At 38.7% G+C, this 26,187-nt stretch overlaps 1 protein-coding gene across 5 annotated transcripts; it reads right to left on the bottom strand.

Annotated features, from left to right (window-relative positions):
* Positions 1 to 23: 23 nt before the first annotated feature.
* kidins220b (kinase D-interacting substrate 220b) lies at positions 24 to 25,456 on the bottom strand. Of its 5 annotated transcripts, none has more exons than XM_079583598.1 (30): positions 25,262 to 25,456; positions 22,777 to 22,930; positions 22,583 to 22,681; positions 20,490 to 20,588; positions 20,285 to 20,383; positions 19,634 to 19,735; positions 19,268 to 19,366; positions 18,800 to 18,997; positions 18,605 to 18,703; positions 16,187 to 16,285; positions 16,007 to 16,105; positions 15,738 to 15,915; positions 14,970 to 15,134; positions 14,592 to 14,771; positions 14,258 to 14,423; positions 13,138 to 13,289; positions 12,192 to 12,481; positions 11,925 to 12,065; positions 10,470 to 10,707; positions 10,121 to 10,209; positions 9,645 to 9,789; positions 9,114 to 9,276; positions 7,921 to 8,099; positions 6,791 to 7,011; positions 5,850 to 5,972; positions 4,689 to 4,721; positions 3,546 to 3,683; positions 3,363 to 3,461; positions 2,231 to 2,461; positions 24 to 2,150 (listed from the first exon to the last, which is right to left on the bottom strand). In XM_079583598.1, the coding sequence occupies exons 2-30, from the start codon at positions 22,906 to 22,908 to the stop codon at positions 1,014 to 1,016; spliced, it is 5,193 nt and encodes a 1,730-aa protein (XP_079439724.1). In that variant the 5' UTR covers positions 22,909 to 22,930; positions 25,262 to 25,456; the 3' UTR covers positions 24 to 1,013. The 5 variants fall into 5 exon arrangements, with proteins under 5 accessions (XP_079439724.1, XP_079439725.1, XP_079439726.1 ...); XM_079583599.1 differs by having other exon boundaries at positions 4,689 to 4,718; XM_079583600.1 differs by lacking the exon at positions 4,689 to 4,721.
* Between the last annotated feature and the right edge of the window lie 731 nt (positions 25,457 to 26,187).

Genomic DNA, 26,187 nt, shown 5'->3' with positions numbered 1-26,187 from the left:
ATAAATAAGTATACTGTCATTATGAGTCAATGTATAACACATTTTATTTTATTCAAAATGTGGGCACAGAAAACAATTAGATTGTGTAAGTCAGGCGAATCTTACCCCGAAAAGTGATGCAAATTCTTTTAAAAAGTCAACCTCTGAGTCATTAAATAATTCACACACTGAAAGGCCACTCACAAGTGTTCAGGGTGTGGGATATAATTGTAATGCATGAACTACTGGTGCCACCCATCTGTAATTCACAGTACTAAAATAAGTTTGCTCTTAGCAAATCATCTCGTGGGAACTGGGAACACATTTCTGCAGTGTGTACAGAACAGCAAAATGTTTATTTCAGTACTTTCAAACAAAAACTCAAAAAACATGGTTACTGTCAATGCAGGTTTATTCAATTCCATGTTGAAGACAATCATCACAAAACACGGTTTAGTTTTCAAGATGGCGGCCAATTGTACATTTAACCGCTAAGACTAACATCACATGTCATGCAGTTTCTACTGGCTAATGTATTACTGCAGTCTGACACATGCTGGTCACTGCTTATATACTACTGTAACTACAGCACAGTCACAGCGTGCAGGACAACTCAATACAACACATTTTCAAGCCAGACTGGATACTCATATTTATACTTTTATTGGATTTTACACTAAGTTAAGGTAGCTTTATCATGACAAGGTACGACAGTATTTTCCATTACTGATTATTTTCCTACAGCTGTGATTCCAAAATGCTTTATAATCATTCAACTGGAGACATCAATACTTGATTAAGCTAATAATACTGTTTGGAAACCATACAGAACAATACAGAACTATTACAAGGTAGTTGATGAGTGGGTGATGGTCTGATGTGAATAAAAAACACTTCGACTACACTTCACATTTAAAAAACATGTCACAATAACCACTGTTACACATATTTAAGCATTACACTAAACATGCGTTGACACCACAAAACATTAACCAGATAAGACCAGACCAGACTGCAACAGATCCAGACGTCACCTACAGGATACTTTCTCGCTCTTCTCCGAAGGTGACCGTTTCAGAGGACACGTTAAGGATCTCAGGAGGATCTCCAGGGTTAAGTCCCCTCTTCAGATGCACCACACGGATGTTCTCATTATGGGTAGTGGTGGTGCTGGATCCAGGAGTTATGATGACATCACTTCCAGTGGTCATGGAGGTGGTGTTGGAGCCATCTCTGGGTTGGTGAGCGTGGTTTCCTTGTTGGGCGTTTGTGTTGTTGTTGAGGGTGGTGTTGCTGGGTGTGCGGTTGAGGTTATAACTTTTGGAGGAAGGCCAGCTCTCTTCAGGGCTGCTGGCCAGAAGACTGCACTGGTCCTCTGAGCAGATGGACATGCGGGCGATTGCTGGGTCTTGGAGGCCACTCAGACTACTCGGCAGCCCTCGCTTTGGGGTTGAGTTCTCCTCGTCTAGCTCAATCAGATTAGCCCTCTCAGACTGTGACAGGTCGGCCTCTTCGTCTTGCAGGGAATGGTTGGGCGAGCTCTCATTGGAGCGGACGCCCGAGTCAGAAGAATCCTTCTTATCTGAAAGGTAATCCTTACCTTTGGATAGAGATCGATCTTCAATACTGGAGGCATTGGGCTCAGGTTTCTTTCCATCCTTGAGCAGAGGGGCATTGTCTGACTCTTCAGACTCTTCGTCATCACTAGTAAGTTTCTGGTAGCGTAAACCACCGCCAGCCTTCAGCTTCAGATCAGCACCCTGGAAGAGGCTCACCTTCTCTCCAGACGTCTTGCGTCCCAGAAGGGACTTTGATGACCCATGGTCAACCTTCTCATCCTCTTCTGTTATGGGATCTAAAGTGGCCGTGTCTGGCGAGGCGTAGTCGGTATTATCGGTCGTGGACTTGCTGCTCCCTCGTTTTGAAATGGATTTGCGCGAATCCTGGTCACCTCCATCCTTCTTCTTGTCCTCAGCGATGGAATTCATTAGCTGGGTAACAAAAGGTGGCACGGGCTTCTCCATTCCTACCTCAATCTGAGCCATGGAGGCAATGTATTCCTCGTAGGCATTGCGATACTCTGCCTGCTGCTTGTCTGTTAGCTTGCAAATTTCATTGGAGGATTCCTGAGAGTTGAGGCTGGACATGCTAGGTGTACGATGAGTTGTGGCCTACAAGAAGGCAAGAGATGTTGAAACAAATGTCTAAAATGTAATGGCTTGAAAAAAGGATTGCAAGAAGAAACGCTTACCATCCATGTAGGGTTGGCTTGTCTAGGAGGCTCCTCCAAACCCACATTACTGAGCTCCTCAAAGCTGAGGTTAAAGTTGTACATGGGTGAGGTGTCCGTGTTAGCAGTTCCTCCGAGAGCGGATGCTCCCGTGTGCCTGCCAGGTTCCACGTGGCCAGCAGTGCTGCTGCCTTGCTCACTCGGAGCCTCCTCATGCAGGATCTGGCTCTCCACAAGGCGGAGCTCCAACACCTGCAAAACATCCACTTCATTACACCGGTATCTAGGGCCAGTGTGAGAGTGTAGGCCAATTAACTGTACTGTACTAATATCTTACATTTCTTGATCATGTACATGTATTATGCATGCCTCACAAGCTTAAAAGTTTGGTTTTGTCTGAGATTTCGTTGTGAATTCTGCTAGGTAAAATAACTGGATAAGATTGGTAACACTTTACTTGAAGGGGTGTGCATAAGACTGACATGACACCTTCATAATCATGACACGTCACATGTCATGAATATGAAGGAGGTTTTATGAGGTTTATGACAACTGTCATTAAGTGTCATTCGCTCAATTATGACATTTTTAATGCAAATATTGCAGTTTGAGATGTCTTTGTAACGACACCTTGACATAAACCAATACATCATAACCTGTCAGTGTGTTTGTCATGACAACTTGACATTACTAAGACAACACAACCTGTCATAAATGTGTCATAAACACATAGCAGATTAATTATCAAACTTAAGAAACCACTTAGCTTTATGGGTTAACATTACATTAAACTGTCAGGTGGTTGCTTTTGACATTGGCTGTCATGAGGCCATTATCAGTAAAGATGGTTTCAAAATCTGTAATGGTCAGCCATGGGTGCCATCTTTTCCAGCTAAATGGTTTATGAACTTATGGCTATCCTGTTTCAAGCTATTGCATTATTTTGTACATTTAGTGAAAAAAAATTATGTTTGTGTGTTACAAATAAATAACTGTAAATATTATACATTTCAAATGAGACATTTTGCATTTAAGCATAAATATTCATTTAAAAATTAAATTTCTACTTTTTTTGCCAGGGCCAATGAAAATGTTGCCAAGGCTTATAGAAACCTGAAGTACTGTTTATATAAAATCAGAGAAAACTACTCACTGTTGTCCTGAAAAGCTGCCAATCTCCAAAATTCATGTTCATCTCTTTCTTCAGCTCGTCAATGTTACATTGAGACAGAACTCGGCCATTTATGTTAGCCTGAAAAATCACAAAATCAGAATGTAGTGCAAAACATGATATTTTCTTCTCAATGTACACTTTTTCTTCTTCACAAATACACACCTTCTTAATAGTGGCTGTATACTGAGAAAGCAGGTTCTGGTCGATGCCGTCGATAAGTCTGACACGCTCACAGACAACATCTGTGCTCATTGAGCCGAGCAGGATCGATGGGGTGCCGGAGACCACGGAGGCAGAGCCCTGGTGCACACAACACAGAACTATTAGTACCACTCAACTACATGTGCATATGAAAGATCTCTGAAGCCTTCAGACCGCTACCACAAGAGATAAAACCATGCAGATTTGTAGAAAACAGTTGAAAGGGGTTGCAAAAAAGTCTTGAATTAAAATTCAAAGAAGAGAGGGATCAAAAAAGGTACTGCAGAGGAAAGTATGCAAATGCATTTTGTATGAATTGCTGCCAGCAGGATTTCAAAGAGGCTAGTGCAAATCTAGAGTGATAAGATGGTAAGAAAAAGTTAGGGATACAAATAGCTGTACTCAAGAGTTTGTTAGTGCTGGAGTGTCATATCTACCACCACACTTAGCATTAAGTGTTATGTAGCTTTCAAATAGCTACATCTAATTATAACAAGACCAAACATTGTGACCTACACTACATGGACTATAAATACAGATCTCTGAAAGTCAGAGTGGCACCTGGGTTCTATACTTTTAAAGTTTTCTGACAGAATACTTCAAAAGTTTAGCATTCAGGCCACGCTGTGTGAGATGATTATTTCAATGGCTTGTGTGTATATAGGCATCATTGAAACGGCATCATCACAACGGAAAGGGTAAGGAGAGAAACAGATTGGTTTACTTTCATTTTTTATGAGGACAGAAGCTTGGAAAATCCAGAGGGGAAAGTTTTTATTTTTCTGGGGAAGGAGAAGATCTCAAGTTTAATGTGACCAACTACCGTAAACTGTACATGTTAGCATGTCACATGAGTAAATGAGCACTATGTAATGACAGTATTTTTTTATACAGTTAATTGGCATATTGTACTTTAACTTTGGCATCTAATCTCAACTTAATTCCTCCTTCCCCAATGTGAGTGTTTAAAGAAATTTGTCCAATAGTGCATGCGTGAGTGTTTAGAGCTCTGGAGAGCGTTAGCGTGTGTTTGCGAAGGCGTGTGAGGAGGGGCAGCATTAGCAGAGCAGCAGAACTTAAGCCGAGTCTAAAAGGATTCAGTACCTGCTTCTTTTTCAAAGATGGTACCTTACCCTGCTTGAGGAGAGAGAGGAGAGGAGGGAAGAGACAAAGGAGGTGGAAATCGTGAGGGAACCACATTCATGTTGATGAAAGAAAGATGGAGAGCGTTTAAACTGGGAGCAAATTCGTCTTTTTCTACAGCATGTGGGAACTGGTGGACTGCAAAAGCCTCCGGTGAACATTAAGGCAGCTGGTGCTTGACGTCACTAGTGAAGTGTATATTTAAACACTGGCACATTGCTTCTGTTCTCACACAAATAAAGCGTAAAATGGACGTAATGCCAAACACTAGGTATGAAGCACTTTCTACGAAAAGGGTACAAAATAGGGCCTTAAACTTGATTATAAATTCTTGAGGTTTATCGTTTTGTTGAGGGTTAGGGTTATAAAACATCAGAATTTAATAGAGAAACATGTATGAAATAAAATGTAAAAAAGCCAAATTTAGTCTAAATAAGCTGCCATTCTGTGAAGACTAGCTAGTAGGATCAAAAATGTTTAATTATTGATAAACTCACAAATAAAATAAAAAAATCTAACAATTACTTGGTAACAGTGTTGGAACAGTAAAACTTGCAGTCAACAATTTGCGAGAAAACTGACCAAATAAAATATGGGAACAGAGCTCCAGCAAAAAGGTAAATGCGCAATAAATATAACTCGATTTTTTCAAATAAAATGATTTAAAAAAAAAAGTAAATTAATTGAATAACAATTAGATTGTCAAAAATATAACATTGTTTGGGACAGGCCAAAATCTCTATTTAAAGGGGGCAGACAAACATTTGATCCATTAAAAACATTTTTAAAAAATGTAATGCTAATTTTAAGGTAACAGTTCTCACACAAAAAAATATGGGGTTTGCGCCATTTGTGCCTCTACGCTGTAACACACTACACTGTAAGAAAAAGCATCAAGTATATCTGGAACATGTAAACAGTAAAAATAAAACGATAATGGCACATTAAGACAAGAGGGAAGAAGAAACTTTAAATTCACCTGCAGAGCAAAGTGCCACCATTAAACATTAGATGAGAAAAGTATGCCAGCAAGTGAAACCCTAGCAAGAATATCTAACACTAGTGCTATGCTGTTATCTAAAACACCAAGTCTAGCAGCTTTTGTTCATGACTAGTACTTACAGGTCCAATGCTAGAGTCCTTGGGATAGCCAGTTTTAATGAATGGACGTGGAAGAACATGAGAAGGGAAGGAGCCGCTAGCGTATTGCCGCGGCAGCTGGTAAAGATGTTGGGGGAAATATGGCTGGGTGACCAAATGTGGAGGAAACAAAAGTTAGGGAATGAAAATATAACAGAAAATCATAAATAAATACTTGCAGGAATGTTCCAAGTTCAATACAAGGTGAATCAATAAACAACATTTATTGATAATATCGAATTTTTTCCTTTTCTTTCAGAAAATGTTTTCTATGGTATTTAACATTATGCCACAAATGCTTGTATTGAATCTGAAAGATTAATTTACATGCAAACATGATAAATAATGAGGTGTCTTAACACTCAATCTCTCTCACACAAAGACACACATTCTCTCTAACAGGTACAAATGCTTAAAAAAATAAAGTTCATTAGGTGGAAATGTGCACAAACATGTCGCCTCATAAACAGGTTTTTTTCACATCGGGGGCTGAACTTAAGAAAACAAGGCTGAACGCAAAACAAAAAAATATAATGAAGCTAAAATGAAGTAAAACAATAACTGAAACACGAGGACAGGGAGATGATTGAAAAATTGTCTGGGTGGGCATGTGGAAATGTTTGGCGCTGAGGCTGGAATACTTAGAGAGGTGTGTGCTCATCCAAAGGGACTTCCCTCATCTATTAAATGAGCCGATGTGCCTGGTAGAGCTCAGCTCCCTGAGGAAAGTTACGTCTAAAACACAGTTGAGTCATCAATCTACACTTGACACCATTTATCCGTTTTAACTGAACCCAAATCACTCCTCAACCCCCTCATAGAGATGACAATAATCTAATGATATATTAAAACAAAAACACAGTTTCTGATTCAGTTTAACCTATAAGAATTTTCTTTGTGGGTTATTTGAGCAATACACTCACCCTGTTGTAGAACGGGTGTTGTGGCCCAGCCATGCCGCTGAAGTAGGCGCTGTGGGGCTGAGGAGACACACCCGGCGGGTTATACGGGCCGTTGTAGGAGGCATTAGGGGAACAGGCCGAAGACTGCTGGCTGTAGACTGATATAGGACGGACCTCCTGCAAAGGTAGCGTGGGATAGGTGACACCAGCCATGTTCACCTGCTCCCGTGCCGCACGCACATCTGACAAGAGAATACGGAGATAGAAACTGTGAAATACATGCTTTACAATATAGAACGACGGTGGAAAATATAAATATTACATGATCTTTTATTCATAAGGTACGAGAGGCTGTGCTGTATCGTGAACAAGTCACGGCTGAAGGGCGCGTCGTGCCTGCAACCCCTTCAGCCGTGACTTATTCACGATACAGCACAGCCTCTCGTACCCTATTGCTTTTATTAAACGGCTACCACACAATACAACTATTAAAGCTGAAAAATATGTATCTATGCAACTTTCATGAAGTAAAATCACTAAAAGCCTTCCTTCCACTGGAAAAAATAGTCCCTGATCGTAAACAGCAACCGAAGTATACGTTAAACATTATTTCGCCAATAGATGGCGGCAAAGACTGTCTTTATGTGCGAGTCAGTCAGTAGAGAAGACTTTTACATTGAAATTAATCAAACTTGTGATCACGAAGAAGGAAGACGCAACTGACAGATGACTATGGGCTCGGGAAAACCCCTTAACTGTTAAAAGGACAAGATATCGCAGCGGACATTCAAACAGATTTTTTTTATTATGAATATGGAAAATGCTATATCTACTGTAAATGCAGGTACACTCGCTTACTCGATCTCTCACAATACTCTACTCCACCTTCAATGAACAATATCAATGCGATCAAACATGCGTTTAAGTTGCTAAGAGCGGTTGCTAGGGGTGTTGTGTAGTGATACATAGAGCCATTTGGTGAAGCGTTCATAGCCGTGTTTTATCGTAAATAAAACACAGCTATTGGCCAATCAGAATCAAGGATTGGAACTAACCGTTTTTTAACCTACATTAAGGTAGTAATAGTATCAATAGAGGCCAGCTAATGTAGTTTGGAATCAAATGTGGTTAGTTTAAAGAAAGATATTTACCTGCAATAATCTCTCTGAGTTTGGGATCTAAATTAACGGTGCAGGGGAGAAAGGTGCGGATGTCTCGAACCGCAAGCACTGGAGTACGGGAAGAAAGGAACACCTCAAAGCTACGGACATCCCCATCTATCTCCAACAATGGCTCCACGTCTTTAGTTGTTGGAATATTCTTGGAGATCCTGTCAGGCAGAACATGAAAGATACAACTTGAGAAACATGAGACAATACTAATATTTTAAATTTGTAAAAGTTACTTTAGCATGTGTGGAGCATCCATCACGTTTTCACTCAAACAATGCAGGCCTTGTGAGAATGACTGTTTTATCTGGCAAGGCTCAATGTAATTCATGCCAGGGTATGTTAAAACCAAAGACATGATGGTTTTACTCAAAATGAAAATGATGCTGATATAACTCAGCATTAGCAGCACAATATCTTCATTTCATTTTGTGTTTCTGGGGCACGGACTGCTTTAAGAGTGGAAGGAGTGTGCAGACAGCCAGTATCAACACAATACAGCAATATTACTGATGGTTTGGACGCCAAACCTCTTCATAAAACCACAAACTTCATATGTTTTCACTTAAACAGACCTAAGGGTTTTCAAAAATGCTCTATAAACCCCTCAAAATGTCAGAATACACCCATGCCGCGAATGCATTTACTTCTCCCTTTATATTTTGGGCACAACAAGAACTGCACAGTGATGGTACGCTGTGTGTAAAGTAAACATGAGTGCTGTCATTACATTCCATAATCATTTCATATCCGACAACGACACAAGTCTTACATGAATAGCATCATCTGACTAATCACCATAGGGAAGCCTATCTAATGATCTGGGCCTGCTTTCCTTGGCTTCATCTGACATTCTGTGGCCTCACATTATTTGTTTCCAGGAAGCTTCCCAAAGGAGACATTTTTCTCTAGGACCCGAATGGGCTAACGAACAAACTACATGCAAAAAAAAAAAAATCATACATGACAAAAACAAGCATTACATAAGAGTACTCTGATAAAAGACTGATTAGCAACGATTTGAAGTAAAAAATAAAAATAAAAAGAGGCATGTATGATGTTTCTGACAATCTGATGGCATTTTGAAAGGGCTACAAAACTACTGTGATAAAGCCTGTGGTGAAAACTAGCATAGCATCATATGATGATTAAAATATTTCTTTAAAATCCCCTACCTTTCATTGATGGTTTTCAGAGTGTTCTGATCTGGGATGCCGTCTGTCTCCTCTAGGTACAGTATGAGCCAGGATGTACGATATGGCCACTGCTCGGTCAGGTTGATCCAGGAAGCAAGCCGGTCCCAGCTAAAACTGATCTGATTGGCCCTCAGCAAGCGGCCTTAAAAAGAGGAGAGCATTTAATGTTCAGATTTGATGATTTAAAATCTAAAAAGTTCCTATTCCATTATAGTGACTACATACACTATTGTTCAAAAGTTTGGGGTCGGTAAGATATTAAAAATGTTTTTGAAATAAGTCTCTTATTCGAACCAAGACTGCATTAATTTGATAAAAAATACAGTAAGATTATGAAATATTACAATTTAAAATAACTTTAAGAGCAAGTAATAACAAGAGCAAGTTACTACATTTTTATTAAAGATTACACCGAAAATTTATTTTCTTTGTAATAACATGCAATGATAAATCATTTTATGAACATGATCAAATCAGATTTCATGTTGACCTTAAAGCGTGAATGCTGACCTGTGACTGAAACAATGTTGAGCAGTCTCCTCATAGTCTGAGGGCTGATGTCACTGAACCAGTCCTCAGTGACAAGCAGTTTTGTGAGGTCAAAGGACATCTGACGCGTAACTGACCTCTGCATCTGTCGACGGCGATAAGTATCCTGAGGAGAGATCAGCTAGATTTAAATCAATAGCATCAAAGAATACAGGGAAGGAAATGTCAAGGGAAAAATTTGGAAACAGTTTGTGATATGACCACATCGTATGGGCGAACATTACTCTCGTTGGATTAGACAAACTACACAAGCGCAAACCATGGGATTGCCAGACAGGATGAACAATTTAATTTGTCTTTGGAGTTCAAATCATCACACTATTGCAAACATCAGATAAAATCATTATCATATAACTATTAATCATATTCATAATCCATAATTATTATCATATAAGTAGCTCTCTGACAGAAAAAAAAATGCATATTTATCAGCTTACCCTGCGGTTAAGTGTCGTTTTACTGCCAAACTTGGTCTGGTCGCCCAGGCTGTTCTGGGACAACTTTCTGTCCAACTCCTCATGCCAACCTATATCATTAGAAAATATTAAGAAAATAGCTTTGCAAGCTCCACCATATTTGCTGATTGGTTGTTATTTTTGTCATGCAGCATTTTACTTTCAACGAGGATAGAAAAACTACATGCTAGTCAGAACAGGGTTAGATCTAGACAATATGTTAGCATAAAACACAATATATTTGGCAACATTTTGTACACTACCGTCCAAAAGTTTAGAAGCAGTAATTTAAAAACAATTTTTTTAATAATAATTATTCAGTAATACAAACCCTCAGAGTTCCCAGTCTCTCCATTAGCAGGAGCCGGCGCACACATCTTCTTTGCACTGCTGAGGCCGCGGCTGTTGAGGAAGACGGGCAGGTGGACAATGTTGCGCATGTAGTCATGGCCGTTGATGTTGGAGTCACGCAGCACGCTATTTAGATTCTGGTTAATGGCTTTAATGATGATGTGAGGATCACTGGCGAAGACAGAGATGAAAGGACCCTTGGAGAACAGCACTCTCACCTGATCAGAAGGACAATTTTGAGAGGTTTTTGATATAGGTGATTTACTCAAACACATTTTATAGAAATGACAGGTGCCATCTTAAAAATTAACTCAATCTAATTTACTTCACATGCACTAGATTCTCAATCAGTATCGAAATATTTCTAAATGTATGATCGCATCTTATTTAGAATAGGTCTACTGAGTCTTGATGCAATTGACTAACTGGATATGGGATGCTGCTGGTTACCACTAAAACAATGGTTCTGTTCAGTCTTTGTTAGACTGAAAAGAAAATGGTCTCCTAGAACTGGCTTTTTTGCAAAAGAACTTAAACAGTCTGAAGGCATCGCTGCACAACAAATCTGATTTCAAGTTTTGTGAGAGATTTCATGGCTAACGACAAATAGGGCGGTCATTTTTTATTCGATAGTCGAATATGCATTCGCACATGACGTGAAATATCCGTAATCGAACTACAAATAAATGATCCGGTTTTTAAAGTGCAGCGCATTTTTTATTGTCTATGATTAGACTTGATTTTTTATTTTTATTCAGTTATTTTGAAAGCGTGTTACAGGCTATATATGTATGTTATAGTCAGATATGACGGCTGTCCTGTTTATGACTGTTAGACTTACTAAATTTGTGATTGAAATCTCAGTTACGGTGTGTGTGTGTGTGTGGGGGGGGGGGGGGGGGGTAGATATTCGAACATATAGCTTGGTATTTGATATCCGTTCTAATTAGATTTTTCTCAAAAGTGACAGCCTTAACAACAAATCAAATGTAATAATGTTCCAGAAATGTGAGAATGTTCCAGAAATAGATGGATGTGTTTCACAAATATTTACCTTTACATTTCACAAACTAACAATTATAGTGTTTATTAATATTTTGAATTAACTTATATTTTTAAATTTTCACTTGTCATTTTGTTATGTGCTTTTGTCATTTTTATTACTTTTTTTAGCTACTGGTATATCTATTCATCTTTCATGCATTTTTCTTTCCGTTCTAGTAATTTTAATATTAATTTAGTACTACTGCTTGTTTTATTTCAGTTAGTTGCCAAGGCAACATTTCTAATTTTTGTTATATATTGGATCTATAATTTATATTTTAATTTACTTCAGCTTTATTTAAATTAACGTATTAGATATTATATTAAAATAATATCTAATAGTTTTACTTAACATTAACAACATGTTTTGCGCACAACTGTTGGTGCTCACCGTGTCTAGCATCTGTAGCACTTTGTCCTGTTCACAAGAGTCCAGACCATCAATGATGACCACTAGACGTGTCTGGTTCTGGGTAAAGCCGTCTATAGTCTTGGCCATCTTAGCCATGAGCTCCACTTCATTCTTCAAGACCTAAGAAAAAAAGTATTAGAAAGACTAAAATGTCAGAAAGAGATGAACAAATTCACCCTCTGTTAAACTGTATAAACACCACTATGTAGCTCTGTGTATAGGTTACCCAGAAACCTGTCAACTAACCTTCATAAAGCCCTCACTTTTCAGCTTGTGCATCTTGTTGGCGGCACTGTGCAGCCTCTTCCTCTGAGAGTTCAGCACTGAGTCGGTCACCTGCCACCAGGTGCGACAGTTAAGCAACAGCGCCAATCCAACGACACTCGCCATGGAAACCAGCACTGCGTTCACTGTCTGGTTTTGCCCATCCACCTTGAAGACAGCCAGCAGGGCCATCCCCACGATCAAGCAGCCCAGGATGAAGAGGAAGATGACAAAGGATGGGATGCAACATGTCTTCTTCCACTTCTTTTTACCTGAGGGTAGACAAGGTCACAAGTCAAGTCATCTTATCTTCATTTATATAGCGCTTTTAACAATGTAGATTGTTTCAATGCAGTAATAAACGGATAATTTAAGGTAACAGAGATTGTTTTGGCTTTATAGTGGTTCTTGAATAAAGATATTTTCCAGCTAAAGTTAGTTTTGATTGATTCACTTCCGTCGCAAGGTTCATTAGTTATTAAATTAGAGACCGCTAAGACGACACCGTTCTCTCTACACAGACTTTAAACTCGAACCTGTGAGAAACACTGATGGCGCTCACGTGCGCATTAAGAATTCATTCTATAGTTATGCACATTTGAATATATGAGCGCAGGTTTGTAATTCCCTACAAACCAAGCCTTAACAAACTACTTGTCTGGTCTTAAAAAATTTTAGACAGAATTTTATCACTTCGGGGTAGATACGCGAAACCGAAATTATCCCGACAACGCTTTATCTGTAGAGTGGTAAAGGGATCCTTCACAGGGGAGACACTAGTTGGCACTTCAGCACTGCGTTGTAATTAATGTTGTTGTAATTAATAAACACAACACGTTGTAATTAATAAACACAACAATAAATAAATATAGATATATCAGTTGCCCTACAGATCCGGAATAGTCGTGAATGGTTAAGTTGCCTTTACCTTTAGTGTCCTCAGTTTTGAAGACTCTAAAAAGTCTGGTGGCCAAGAAGCCGAACTCTCTCTCACAAGCATCCGAGAGAGTAGCGATCATTTCAGCCATGGACGTCTCCCCACCCACACTGGATAACCTGTTATAGTCTGTGAACAGAAACCTGACAGAAAAAAAAGTGTAAATTAAAAACACTTATGTATACATGTATATTTATATATTGTGAAAGGACGGCTGCCTCCCCCTTATTATCACGCCACCCTGTCACTTAAATCGCCAATGTGTCTGTCGTTTGCTCCTCCCACATCAATATATATATATAGCTCTTGAGCAGAAAATGGCAAATGGGACACCCTAAAGCTGGGTGCACACTGCGATGTTGACCACGATGTTGGCCGTCTGAGACAAGTTTTGCAAATACTAAAAGATTCCTCTGATTCTAGGCTAAAATCTGAAGTCTTTGATCGCTAGTTTGACATGTTCACCGACAGCCGATTAATGACCGTTGTGATCAAATTTTACTTCCGACGAAATTCTGGCAGTGTCAGAAGATTTGACTCACAGTACTGCAGTGTGACTTCTATGTCTTTGTTTTTCAAGACAAGCCGTGACCAAAAATAACGTTAGAGATTTCTTCGTAGCCACCATTTCAATCCCGAGTGTAATGCGAACTTGTCATTGATTGATGATGTAAAACTCTGCACCTAACTCTCCAACAGTCTGACATCAATGACTGAGATCTTACAGTGTGACATGGCTTATAGCGATCATGTTCGTACAGTCTGACAAGCAACAATTGTAAAGAACTACTATAAATCGCACAGTGTGCACGTGGCTTAAGGCAGGGGTCCCAAACTCAGCTCCTGGAGGTCCACAGTCCTGCAGAGTTTAGTCCCAACTCTAATCCGACAAGCACACCTGTAGTTTTGAAAGAATCTTAAAAGACTTGATTAGCTTGATCAGGTGCGTTTAACTAGGGTTGAAGCTCAAATCTGCAGGACTGTGGCCCTCCAGGAACTGAGATCTGTACCCCTGCCCACTTGTGGAAATCAAGGACACACCACATCCACCCTTTAGGACAGGTCACAGGACCTAATTGTAATGGTTTTACAGTTTTATGTGGGTAATTACCTGACAGGCAGTGCACGGGTGGTCTGTTCCGGCAGCTCTGGCGGGTTGACGAACATGAGTTTGAGCAGAAGCTCCAGGTATCCAATGTGTCGGGCCAGACGGGTGCTAATGACCCATGCCCAGTTCCAATTCTCACCCTCACGCCTGCTCCCAAAGTACACAACCACTGTGTAGAGATACAGAATATACACATTAACAAATTCACTATACCTTTTAAGGGTTATTGATTGAATTTTGTTTAATTTGATATCATTCATAACTCAATTATGACCAAAAGTACAGATTTTTTAAGAACTTATGTTGAAACATTGAAAAATGGACCAGTTGCTCTTACCAAAGAACACATAAAGTAGTGCTAGGACGCTGAGAGAGATGGAGATAGCCAGCTTGGGATCCACAGTGAAGCCGAGCACAAGCGCTACAGAGCCGCACAGCAGGACAGATAATAACACAACCAGCCAGGAAAACTGGAACAACGGCTCCACCTGCTGACCTGCAAATGTCTTCATCTCATCTGAGAAAGAAATATGAAGATTTATCCACCAATAAATATACACCAGATGCAGTGAACTGAACTCTAATAAACATTCCAAGCTCAGAAATAGCTAAAAAGCTAAGTGGGTACGTGCTGTACATGACTAAACTTTGCTTTAAAATATCCTTTTCAGGTCACTTTCCTTGTTTAAGTCGAGTGATTTTAAATAACGCTCACCCTCTAGTTTCTTGAGCAGGAAGGACTTGCCGCTTCCCCACTGGGCGTACAGACCCACACAGATGGGCGGCTGCATGGTGGGCTCACTCAGGATGTCTGCCAAAGCACTGCTGTACAGGTCATAGCCCAGCATGTCCCCATCTGACTCTGTGGGGGACAGATGTCCTAAAGGGGACAACATAGAGAGGGGCAAAAATACACACAGGTCATTCATAACATACACAGTGAATGTAGTATAATTTAATGCTGACATGCAACTAAAGTAATTCCAAACATATGTGTACTTATTAAGGTTCAAAACTACAGAGAGCAAGTCTCTGGTTATTGTAGATCAATAAGACTGTGGACCACAAAGTGGACAATAAAGAAACAAACATACAATGCAACCCGTTTGGTCAGATTCATGAACAAATTACTCTTACGCGCCAGTTCTTTTTATTGAAGTGAACTAAAAACAAAAGTGCAACTTTATTTCCAAAATGAATAAGTCGGTTCTTTAAATGAACAGTTTAAAAAGATGAGTTAATGATTTGAAACAGTCTGAAACACAGCCCTGTATTTGCAGAGAGAGAGAGAGAATTTATATGTAAGCAAAATAAACATTATAACTGAAATAAACCCAAATGTATGAGAATTTAATCAAACACAGAATAAACTCAAATAGAATCAGAATGTAATTGAATCAGGAAATCTGTATTGATGCCCATTCCCAATGATGAGTATTAATCAATAGTTGAGCTCATGATGGAGATCTAGTCCCAGACTTACGGGCTCCAAAAATCTGTGTGAGGATGCTCTTCTGGTGACTGCAGTCGATGTTGTAGGGTGTCTCTCCAGCCTTGTTGGGCCGGTAGAGGAGCCGGCCATCTTTAGGGTTACGGAGGAGGAGCTCAGCCAGCCTGCGGCTCCGTCCACGTATGGCGATATGAAGAGGGGTGTCCCCTTTCTGTAGCCAAAGAGAACAGAGGCTTAAAGTGCAATATAGTCTCATCATGTGAATGTAAATTACGTACATGAAACTGTGACGGATGTTTTACCTTGTCCACTGCAGAGACTTTGGCCCCTTTGTCCAGCAACAGCTCCACTATTTCTATGTTTCTCATCTTGGTGGCTTTGATTAGTGGGGTCTCAGAATCCTAAATACACAAAAATACAGACTCAAGACCAGCTCATAACAGTAAAACAATCTGTTGAACATGAGTCTTGATGTTCTTTACTTTAGTGGTGGTCTCTGTGTCTGGATTGCACTGCAGTATGTCTCTAACCATGGTCGCATTGCCTTTCTCTACTGCCCAATAGAGAGCAGTCTTACTCTCCTGTAAAAACAACAACAAAAGTACAGTCATTTAAATTTCCCATAACTTTTATACATCGCTCATTTGTTGTTTATAGTAGGGCTGCACGATTAATAATTTTTAATCCTGATCACAATTTCTGCTTTTCTCGATTAATTAAGCATAATCATTTGCGATACTGAACTGCTCATAATGACCATTTCAATTATCTTGCACTGGAACCAAGCCTTAAACGTGGGTTGCCAGATGTCAAATGTCTGAATCCCCCAATCAGAGCTTTTTACTTAAATGAATTATACATTTTCCAAACAGTTTTTGATAATCTGAAACCTCAACGAAGATTTATGTTGGAGTCTACTGATCTCCACAGCGATATTCTGCTCAGATAAAAGTTTAATATAGTCAGTATTCCTTCACAAGGCCTCGACTACATAGTTTGCGAATGTGTTTGCTGAAAAAATGCTCTTATGTATCCTCTGTGCTACAAAATAGTTTTTGTTGTTTTCAGAATAAATAAAAAAATGTAACATAGTTTGTAATTATTGGAATGAATTAAAAAAATTTTTTAAAGGAGTATGTATATGATAAATATATTAAAGCAAACTAGATGAGGTAAAATTAGAGATGCATCTGTCGTAATTGGAATTGGCCAGTTTTTGCTCCAAACACATGATCGGCACCCGGTCCATATTATTTTGAAATTCTCTGTGCCGGAGTCCGTGTCCGTGCTGACTCTGGTGCCGGTGTCCGCGCCGGAGTCTGTGTCCATGCCGGTGCTGGTGTCCGTCCGTACCGGAATCCGTGCCGATGCTGGTGCCGGTGTCCGTACTGGTGTGTCCGTGCCGATGCTGGAGAACGTTGCAGTGTCCATGCCGGTGTCCGTATTATTTTGAAATTTTGTGCCAGTGTCCGTGCCGTGCCAGTGCCCTTGCTGGTGTCAGTGCCCTTGCTGGTGTCAGTGCCCTTGCTGGTGTCTGTGCCCTTGCTGGTGTCTGTGCCGGAGTCCGTGTACATTCTGGTTTCCGTTCTGGTGTCCATGCCGTTGCCTGTGCCGATGCTGGTGTCCGTGCCAGTGTCGGTGTACATGCTGATGCCAATGCCGGTGTACCCGTGCCGGAGTCTGTGCCGTGGTGCCCGTGCTGGTGTCCATGCCCGTGCCCATGCTGGTGTCCATGCCAGTGCCCGTGTCGGTGTCTGTAACAATGCTGGTGCCGGTGTCCGTGCCCGTATTATTTTGAAATTCTCTGTGTCGGTGCTGGTGTCCGTGCCGTTTCTGGTGCCAGTGACCGCACCGGACTCAGTGTCCGTGCCGATGCTGGTGCCGGAGTCCGTGCGATGCTGGCGTAGGTTTTCTAGTGTCCATGCCGATGTCCGTTTTGGTGTCCATATAATTATTTTAAATTCTGTGCCTGTGTGCCCGTGTTCCTGTTTGTCATGCGTTTCCCTTTCCATCATGTGATATTGACTTGTGCTTCCCAAGTCTTATGTGTCATATTCTTATTTGTTGACTGTGTTTCTGATTGTGACTAATTGTTACTGTGACTGATTGTTCACAGGTGTTTCTTGTTAGTCATCATTAGTCTTGGTGTATAAATAGCCCTCATGTTTCCATTGTATCTTGTCTAGTTTTGTTTGTGTAACCACTGTTGGTGAGTCTCATGTAACCAAGTCAAATTCACGTTTTTTTTTTTCATCCCTTTAATGTTAATAAACCATAAAAAAACAGAGAAAATCACTCACTGCTCTGAGAACATTAATAGTAGCTTTAATAAGTATCAATGTATAATTTATACAGTGATGTCTAAGTTGTGTTTTATTTTTATATTTATATTTGTTCATTTAATTTGTTTCTTGAATGCTTCGATTAAATACACCTACTGTGGCTGAAAAAATAAAGCACTGTTTATTTCATTTGTATATTATATGTTGTGTATATGTAATGTGTATCTTTGTTTTTATCTTTTAATAACAAAGAAAATAATGACAAAGATTTTTATCTTTGCCACTTTGGCCTAAATAGGGACTATGTTTAAATAGGGACATTAGTTCGGCTGTAATGCTCAGTCACTTGCAAACTAGTAAAACCAACATGAAAAAGAATTGTGATAAAATCGTGATTTTCCTGAAAAGATGAAATGATATTTTTGCCATATCGCCCACCCCTAGTTGATGTTTTTGTTTTGTACTTTCATTAAAAGTGCAAAAATTCTGATGAAATGTAAAGAAAATTCTCAATAATCACGATTTATCATTTTTGAGCAAAATAATCGTGATTATCTGTTTAACCATGCAGCCCTAGTTTAAAGTATTTTAACGTATATGATGCAACATGCATGTTACCTGGCCTCTAATGTCGATGTCTGCATACTTATGCAGTAGTGCCCTCACAATCTCAACATGCCCACCTCTCACAGCTCCAATCAGCACAGTGTCTCCACTCTAGAGGTTTAAAACACAACACACAATGAAAATGTCATCCAGTATATCCGTTTTACAAATATCCGTTTGTAAGGTTTATTGTGAGGTTCAACCCACCCTGTCTGGGATGTTGACGTATGTGCCGGCATCGAGCAGGTCCTGCACAATCTCAGTGTAGCCCTCTTTAGCTGCGATCATGAGAGCTGTGTTTCCATCCTTATCAGTCATGTTTACATTGGGGTTCCTCTTCAGAAGCTCTTTAACCACCTCTGTGTATCCTCCCTTCACAGCTACGATCAGGGCCGTCATGGAGTTCTGAGTGGGAAAGATTAACAAAATAAGACAAACAGTCCCTCTAGCTACTGATGTAATGCTTCTAAATCAGCAGCACATCAGTTTTTATAGTTAAAACAAAAGATCTAAAATATTTTATACGGTAGAAATTAAGAGTAAAAAAATATTGATTTATCCTTATCCAGTAAAATCACAAATTAGAAAAGTCATATGGCCTTTGAAAATTGTTGTGGACAAATGGGGAGCAAAAAGACTGAGAGAGAACCACTGTGCTAAATGATGAATACATACCGCCCCCTCCTGGTCAACATCAGCTCCGTTCTCCAGCAGGTGCATCACGCAGTCGTAATGGCCCTTTCTGGCAGCCCAGATCAGTGGGGTGGTGCCATACTAACAGTATAAAAAGTTAAAAAAAATGCTGGTTTAAAGTTAAATATGCTGGTCTTTACCTTTAATATTTTTACCAGTAAAATTATTAAAAATGAATATTTCCAGTTTAACACAAATTAAATCTAACAGCAACTGTGGCATGCTGTTGATTACCAGATAATTGTTGACTTCGGTTTGTAAAAACAGAACAATGCACTTACAAAAGAAGCTTGTTTTCAACCCGGAATATTCATTTAATCGCAGTTAGGCAGGACTGGTTTAGCTCACCTTGTCAGAGCAGTTGACTTTAGCTCCATGCTCCAGCAAGAGTTTCACAATCTCTGAATGGCCTCTACCGGCTGCCCAGATAATGGGGTAGACGCTGTATTGCTAAGGAAACCACATCAAATGTATGATCAAGTTTAATCAATGATTGCATATATTACCCACATGGAAAAAACCTATATGAGGATATGCGCATATATGAAACCTATATATGCATATATATGCCACATATAGGCAAAATTGAGGTGCATATACAGGCCATATAGGTCTCCTGTATTGCTTCTTTATATCAACATATAAGCCCTATATATGTACAGAAGATATGTCTCCTATATAGCTCATGGCAGGATCTGGTCATTTTGTAAGTTAGCTCATATATTTGTCAAGATATGATATTTTTTAATACTTTTTTAATTTTACTAATATATAGGTAAACGTATAGGTGCATATATAGGTGAATATATAGGTGCATATATGTACATATAATATAGGAAAACAGCCAATTTTATGTCACATATATTAAAAACCTATATTAAAACATATATGTGTATATAGATTCTTTCCATGTGGGTACATTTTGATGCATTATATGATTTGTATGTCTGTGCTGATCTCATATGTGGAAAGGCAATTGATAAGTGTTTGCATCTTTACCAGTCCAGTGGTGATTGGGTTTGCCCCAGTTTCCAGCAGCATCGTGGCCACCTCAACTCTATTTTTATATGACGCCCAAGTAAGGGCGGTCCAACCCCCCTGCACGACACAAAGCCACCTCATTAAGCTGATAACGTAAGAATCTTCTTTAAAATGTGATTATGGTACTAAATAAAGCAGATGTATTGCTTTTTGATTTTCTCACCGAGTCTCTGTGCTCAATATAGGCACTGTTTTCCAGCAGCTCTTTCACCACCTCCACATGCCCCTCTTTAGCTGCCGAGATCAGCGCAGACCAGCAGTCCTATCAGGGAGAGGCACAAAGATGGGTCGCTATGGAAACTATTGAACCACTGGCAATGTCGCCATGGGAACAGTGATGGAGCTATACTACAAAGAACAGCCCTACAGCATGGTTATAATGGGTACGTCACCTTATACAGATTATAAATATATATAACAAAAATAAGTCTGAAAATAAAATAAGGATATAAACAGGCTTCAGGATATTGAAAAAAAAGAATAAAGGGAAATGCTATGAAGAAGACTGCTGGTATCAATAAAGTAAAAGGGGACACATTGTACCAAATACTAAGAAAATCAGAAATTCATGTGAATTTTACAATTCACAAGACTAGATCACTATAATAAATATAGAAACAATACTATGTATATATTTATAATTGTATTAATTATTTGATCATAGTAGATGTCACAAATTATTTTCTGATAACATTATAATAAGCAGCTGATATATGGCTATCCATAATATGAACATCAATATACCATAATCTGTAACTTCAGTTGCACTTTAGTTTAGGGTCCAATTCTCATTCATATTTACTAACTATAAAATATGATTTTACCTCAATAAACTCCTAATTATTGCTCATTAATAGTTGGTAAGGTAGTTGTTAAGCTTAGGTACACTGTAAAAAAATATTTTCATGATTTCCCATCACAACCTTTTAACTTTAGTCAAATCAACTTCGATAACTAATGTGTGAAGATAACATCTTCTGTTTATTAAAGGATAATTCCGGTATTTAACACCTTGAGTCTATATTGTAGTTTGTTTTGGATGAACAAGAGTGGTGGACAACATTTTTTTGACAATGGTTCCTCTCTCGAGTTTTTGACTATAATAGAATTGGCCATGGACCCATTTAACATTGGAGTCAATGTGCATGTCCGAAAATGTCATTAAAACAGCCAATAATGTTCGTTTACAAAACTGTTAAACTCACCGAGTGATTAGTGGTGTTAGTTGATGTTCCAGAAACAAAAAGTGTTGCGAAATACAATTTCTGTCGTGTTTTATTCGTCATTTTGTAAAATCCCATTGAATTCTGTTGAAGGACTGAGTGCTCGTTAATATAAATGCGCTACCGGAAACGGAAAGGGGGCTGTTTACATTTGGTCGATGTAGTCTTTTTGCTCGCTTCCGTTTCTCATAAGGCTAGCGAGCAGAGCTCTTTACCGCAGTTTTTGACCGCACAAATTCTAACCATATTGAAAGACGTGACCACTGACAAGTGCAATATGAAGTTGAACTCGACTGTGACCGTGAGTGTCCCGCGAGACATAAACATCGGTTATCGCCATCAAGTGGTCGGGAGTGTGCTAACGCTTCAGATTCAAATATTGAGCGGAAGTTACACGGTTGTGAAGTGTCTGAAAAAATAGTTCCACTATAGCAAAATAAACGGATTGGAATCATATATTGCGACGATATATTGTTTATAATCATCAACGAACACCACTAACCACTCGGTGAGTTTAACAGTTTTGTAAACGAACATTATTGGCTGTTTTAATGACATTTTCGGACATGCACATTGACTCCAATGTTAAATGGGTCCATGGCCAATTCTATTATAGTCAAAAACTCGAGAGAGGAACCATTGTCAAAAAAATGTTGTCCACCACTCTTGTTCATCCAAAACAAACTACAAAATTATCCTTTAAACCATTAAACCATTCTCCTTTAAACCATTCTTCTTCATAGTATTAACTCAAATTTTTAATTACAACAAACTCAAGTTTAAGGCAACAAGGTAACTTGCTTTTTTAAGTTAAAGCAACATTTTTTTTTACAGTGTATAGGATTAAGGGATGTAGAATAAGGTCATGCAGAATAAGGCATTAATATGTGCTTTATAAGTACTAATAAACAGCCAATATCCTAGTAATATGCATGCTAATAAGACACTAGTTAATAGTGAGGACTGGACACTAAACTAAAGTGTTACTGTAACTAACTCTTATTGAAATGCCGTTATGTGGGCATTTTCTCACCACATCATCCAAGTTGACGTTTGCTCCCCTTCGGATGAGCTCTTGAACAATATCAAGACTCCCCAGCTCCGAGGCCAACATCAGAGGAGTCTGTCCATTCTGTCAAAGACACAACGAGAAACACAGATATTTGATATCTTCACAATTTAGCTGAACATCTTACATCACGTTTGACTTTTTTCAATGTAACTTACATCGCTTCGACCATCCACCTCTTTGAATTTATCTAGATGGGCTTTTACAGCAGCCAGATTTTCTTCCTCCACGTAGCTGAAGAGGTTCTGGATGGCCAGAGTGGTCATCTTGATGGAGGTTGTGGTGTCCATGATTGCCAGTACGTAGGACACCCTGTGTAGAAACTCATTTAGTCACTTTCAGTACATATATAAATTGTGAACGGAGACCTAAACTGCATATCACAATAGGTTGTTGGAGCATGAAAGAAAGAAACTCTTTGAGATTAAGTACTAGAGATGTTAAATTGAGTTTGAATTCAAGTGACAGGTGATACCAGAACATTTGTTCTCAGTGCAGGCTAAGAACAGACGCAGGCAATGGACTTTAAATGTCATGAGAAAGGTGGCTGGCACAGATAAGCATAACATTAATCCACATGTGTCAGACATCTCCCCAGAGACACACTTCCCATTTTCCAGAGTTATGTTGAAAACCTGGGTACGTCTTTTGTGTTGCTGGGCAAATTTACCCTAATTGGTTTCCATGCAATTCACCAAAAATCAATGCTACCAAAAAACAAAACAAAAGATTTTAGAAAAAACAGAAAACCTCTATTGTAGCTTTAAAAATACAAATAAATAATGAACTTTTGTGTAATGCCAAATTGTAGTGATTATTTGCACACTGAGGTGCATATAACTACAACTAAGAATAAATATCATTATATGTACTTTGTATGAATAGCCTAGTATTTATTGCTATTTGTACTTGGTGTGTAACTAACTAGCCTCTATCTTTTTGTGTCTGGTTCTCAAATCTTTGACTTCGTGAGGGTAAATATAGCTATTACTCTTTAACAAGCTACAATAAAGGTTTTCTGTGTTTGTTGTTGTTGTTGTTGTTGTTTCTTTTCCCTGACTCTTTGCGGTTTTTCAAAGTGCTGAATTGCACGGAAATTTGGTGAATTGCATGGAAACCAATGGGGGGGAGGGCGGTGTAATCGATGTAACCAAAAATTTGCACCCTTTCAAAAACAAATCTACATGCTTTGCATGCACATGTATGACCCTAAATGACAAAAAGTCACAAAATGTTGAAAAATGTATGTTTGGCCAGTGTTTCAAGCTGTTTAAAAATTTTGCGTAGATTAAACTGACCTGCAACACCATAGGAGGGCTAGTGCAAATAATTGTCAAGCAAACAGACAGCATACTCTAATCGATTGCTCAATAGACCACAAACCAATGCAAATATTACTATATTAATATAGATATTTTACAACATTTGACCTTTATTTGATGTGTGCCGGTATGTGACCCTCAATTTAACCTTCAACACAGGCTGTTTAAAGAAGGGTGGGGGAAACAGACGGGAAGCAACGGACAACAACAAAGAGAACATGGCAGCTGAGTCAGGAATCCAAGCAGCTTTCAAAGCTTGATCTATGCAACAAGACACCAAAGTTATTCTTATAAACCACTATGTGACACAATACACCCAGCGTCACACTGTCCTCTGCTTTTGTCTGAATGCCTGCAGATTATTAATGGCTGTGTGACTTCTGTCTGTCTGCTCTGGAATGGCATCATGCATTATTTATGGCGACCAAGACTGGTTCACACCTAGTCTACACAGCAAGATGCTGAGATGATTGACAGCCCTGTAGATATAAATTATAATGTACTGCATGTCCTGTACATTTAATTACACATTAAACTAGACAGACAGACAGACAGACAGACAGACAGACAGACAGACAGACAGACAGACAGACAGATAGATAGATAGATAGATAGATAGGGCTAAAAAATAAATAAAGATAGATAGATAGATAGATAGATAGATAGATAGATAGATAGATAGATAGATAGATAGATAGGGCTAAAAAATAAATAAAGATAGATAGATAGATAGATAGATAGATAGATAGATAGATAGATAGATAGATAGATAGAGCTAAAAAATAAATAGATAGATAGATAGATAGATAGATAGATAGATAGATAGATAGATAGATAGATAGATAGATAGATAGATAGATAGATAGATAGATAGGGCCAAAATAAATAAATAAACAATGTGAGATAAATGGGACCATGATGAATAGTCCAAAAACAGTACATTATATCTGCATGGTAAAATGCCTATTTATTCGGGTATATTTGACTGTCTAAATAATATTATTGTACTTTGATATCAAAGAATGTATTTCTAGAAATAAATAGGACGGGCAGTGTCTTGTCAACATGTCTGCATATTGATGATGTAACGTATACTGACTCCCTATGAGAGACTAGCCAATGAATCGCCATCAAAACAACCCTAAACAGATGAACCTTATCAGTATATTAGTATAAGCATTCAAAAACTACACAATATTCCCTGTGAATGTTTAAATACGCTCAATTCTACAGCTTTGATGCTCGTCCAGTCCAGCTTATGAACTGTCAATCATACGCGGCATCAACGCACAAACGCGATTTAAACGTCGACGTAACTTACCTCACAGAAAAGAAACGTTGAAATGCCCTGCTGTCAAACGGTCCGTTCAGAGATGCGTATTTCTCTTTAATTTTTCGGTCTACGGAGCTTCTTTCTTCCTATTCACCATCTTTAACAACAGCCATTTTGAAGAAGCGAAGCGCTGTGCTGCTTTTTAAGCTTCTTCCCGGGCGAGTCCCTGACAACACACTGTGTGACGTCACCGCTCACCACACGAACGCATATTGTAAATAAATAAATATATTATATATGTGTGTGTGATAGTTTAGTGTGTAGACTAGTTATATATACACATACTGTTATATATAGTACGGTATTATTTTTATTATCATTTCTATTATTATTATCATTTCTACATTACACAGCAGTAAGTAGCCATTGTTATTATAGAATAAATAATCTTATGTATTTCATCATAAGGTTTTATTCTTTCTCAGTGTGTCAGTCTATGGATGTTTCTTGAACTAGACTATATTAAAACCTCACCCTGTGACCTTTTAGAAAATAAACTTACAAACATAGGTTGCTTTTCACACTTTCACTAGTTCATGTCCAACAGTGTCATTTGCAAACCAAAAACATGTAATTTCCACCAAAATTATGTGTTGTGTTTGATGTCATTCTGTGACGGCAATGGCCAACTTCTTTGTTTTGCTATTGCTAAGGCTGATTTCATAGCTGACTTTTATACCCCAAAAACACACAAATGCATAATTTACCATAATAACTTTTTACATTATTTGACCAAATTAGATCTTGATTGTAATGATTCTGCTCATAGTTTGATATTTAACTAGATTTTTCTTTTCATGCACACATCACATCTCATTACAGCTCTTCCCTGATATGCTTGTCTCCATAGTAAAATATATATACACTTCTTTAGAAACTATTATATTTGTAATAGTTTTAAATATTATACATTC

This window comes from Phoxinus phoxinus, assembly GCF_949152265.1.
Source record: "Phoxinus phoxinus genome assembly, chromosome: 16".
In the NCBI taxonomy this organism is placed as follows: Eukaryota; Metazoa; Chordata; class Actinopteri; order Cypriniformes; family Leuciscidae; genus Phoxinus; species Phoxinus phoxinus.
The sequence above is the reverse complement of the archived record's forward strand: the minus strand, read 5'-3'. Positions and strand labels throughout refer to the sequence as shown.

What these genes read in the sequence shown, in the direction of transcription:
- kidins220b (XM_079583598.1), bottom strand. Translation starts at nt 22,908, where the DNA reads ATGGACACCACAACCTCCATCAAGATGACCACTCTGGCCATCCAGAAC. An exon ending in ACATCGACATTAGAGGCCAG is followed by an intron (nt 16,286 to 18,604) that starts GTAACATGCATG and finishes TTGTTTTTACAG; the next exon opens with GAGAGTAAGACTGCTCTCTA. An exon ending in AAGTCTCTGCAGTGGACAAG is followed by an intron (nt 15,916 to 16,006) that starts GTAAAACATCCG and finishes CTTTGGCTACAG; the next exon opens with AAAGGGGACACCCCTCTTCA.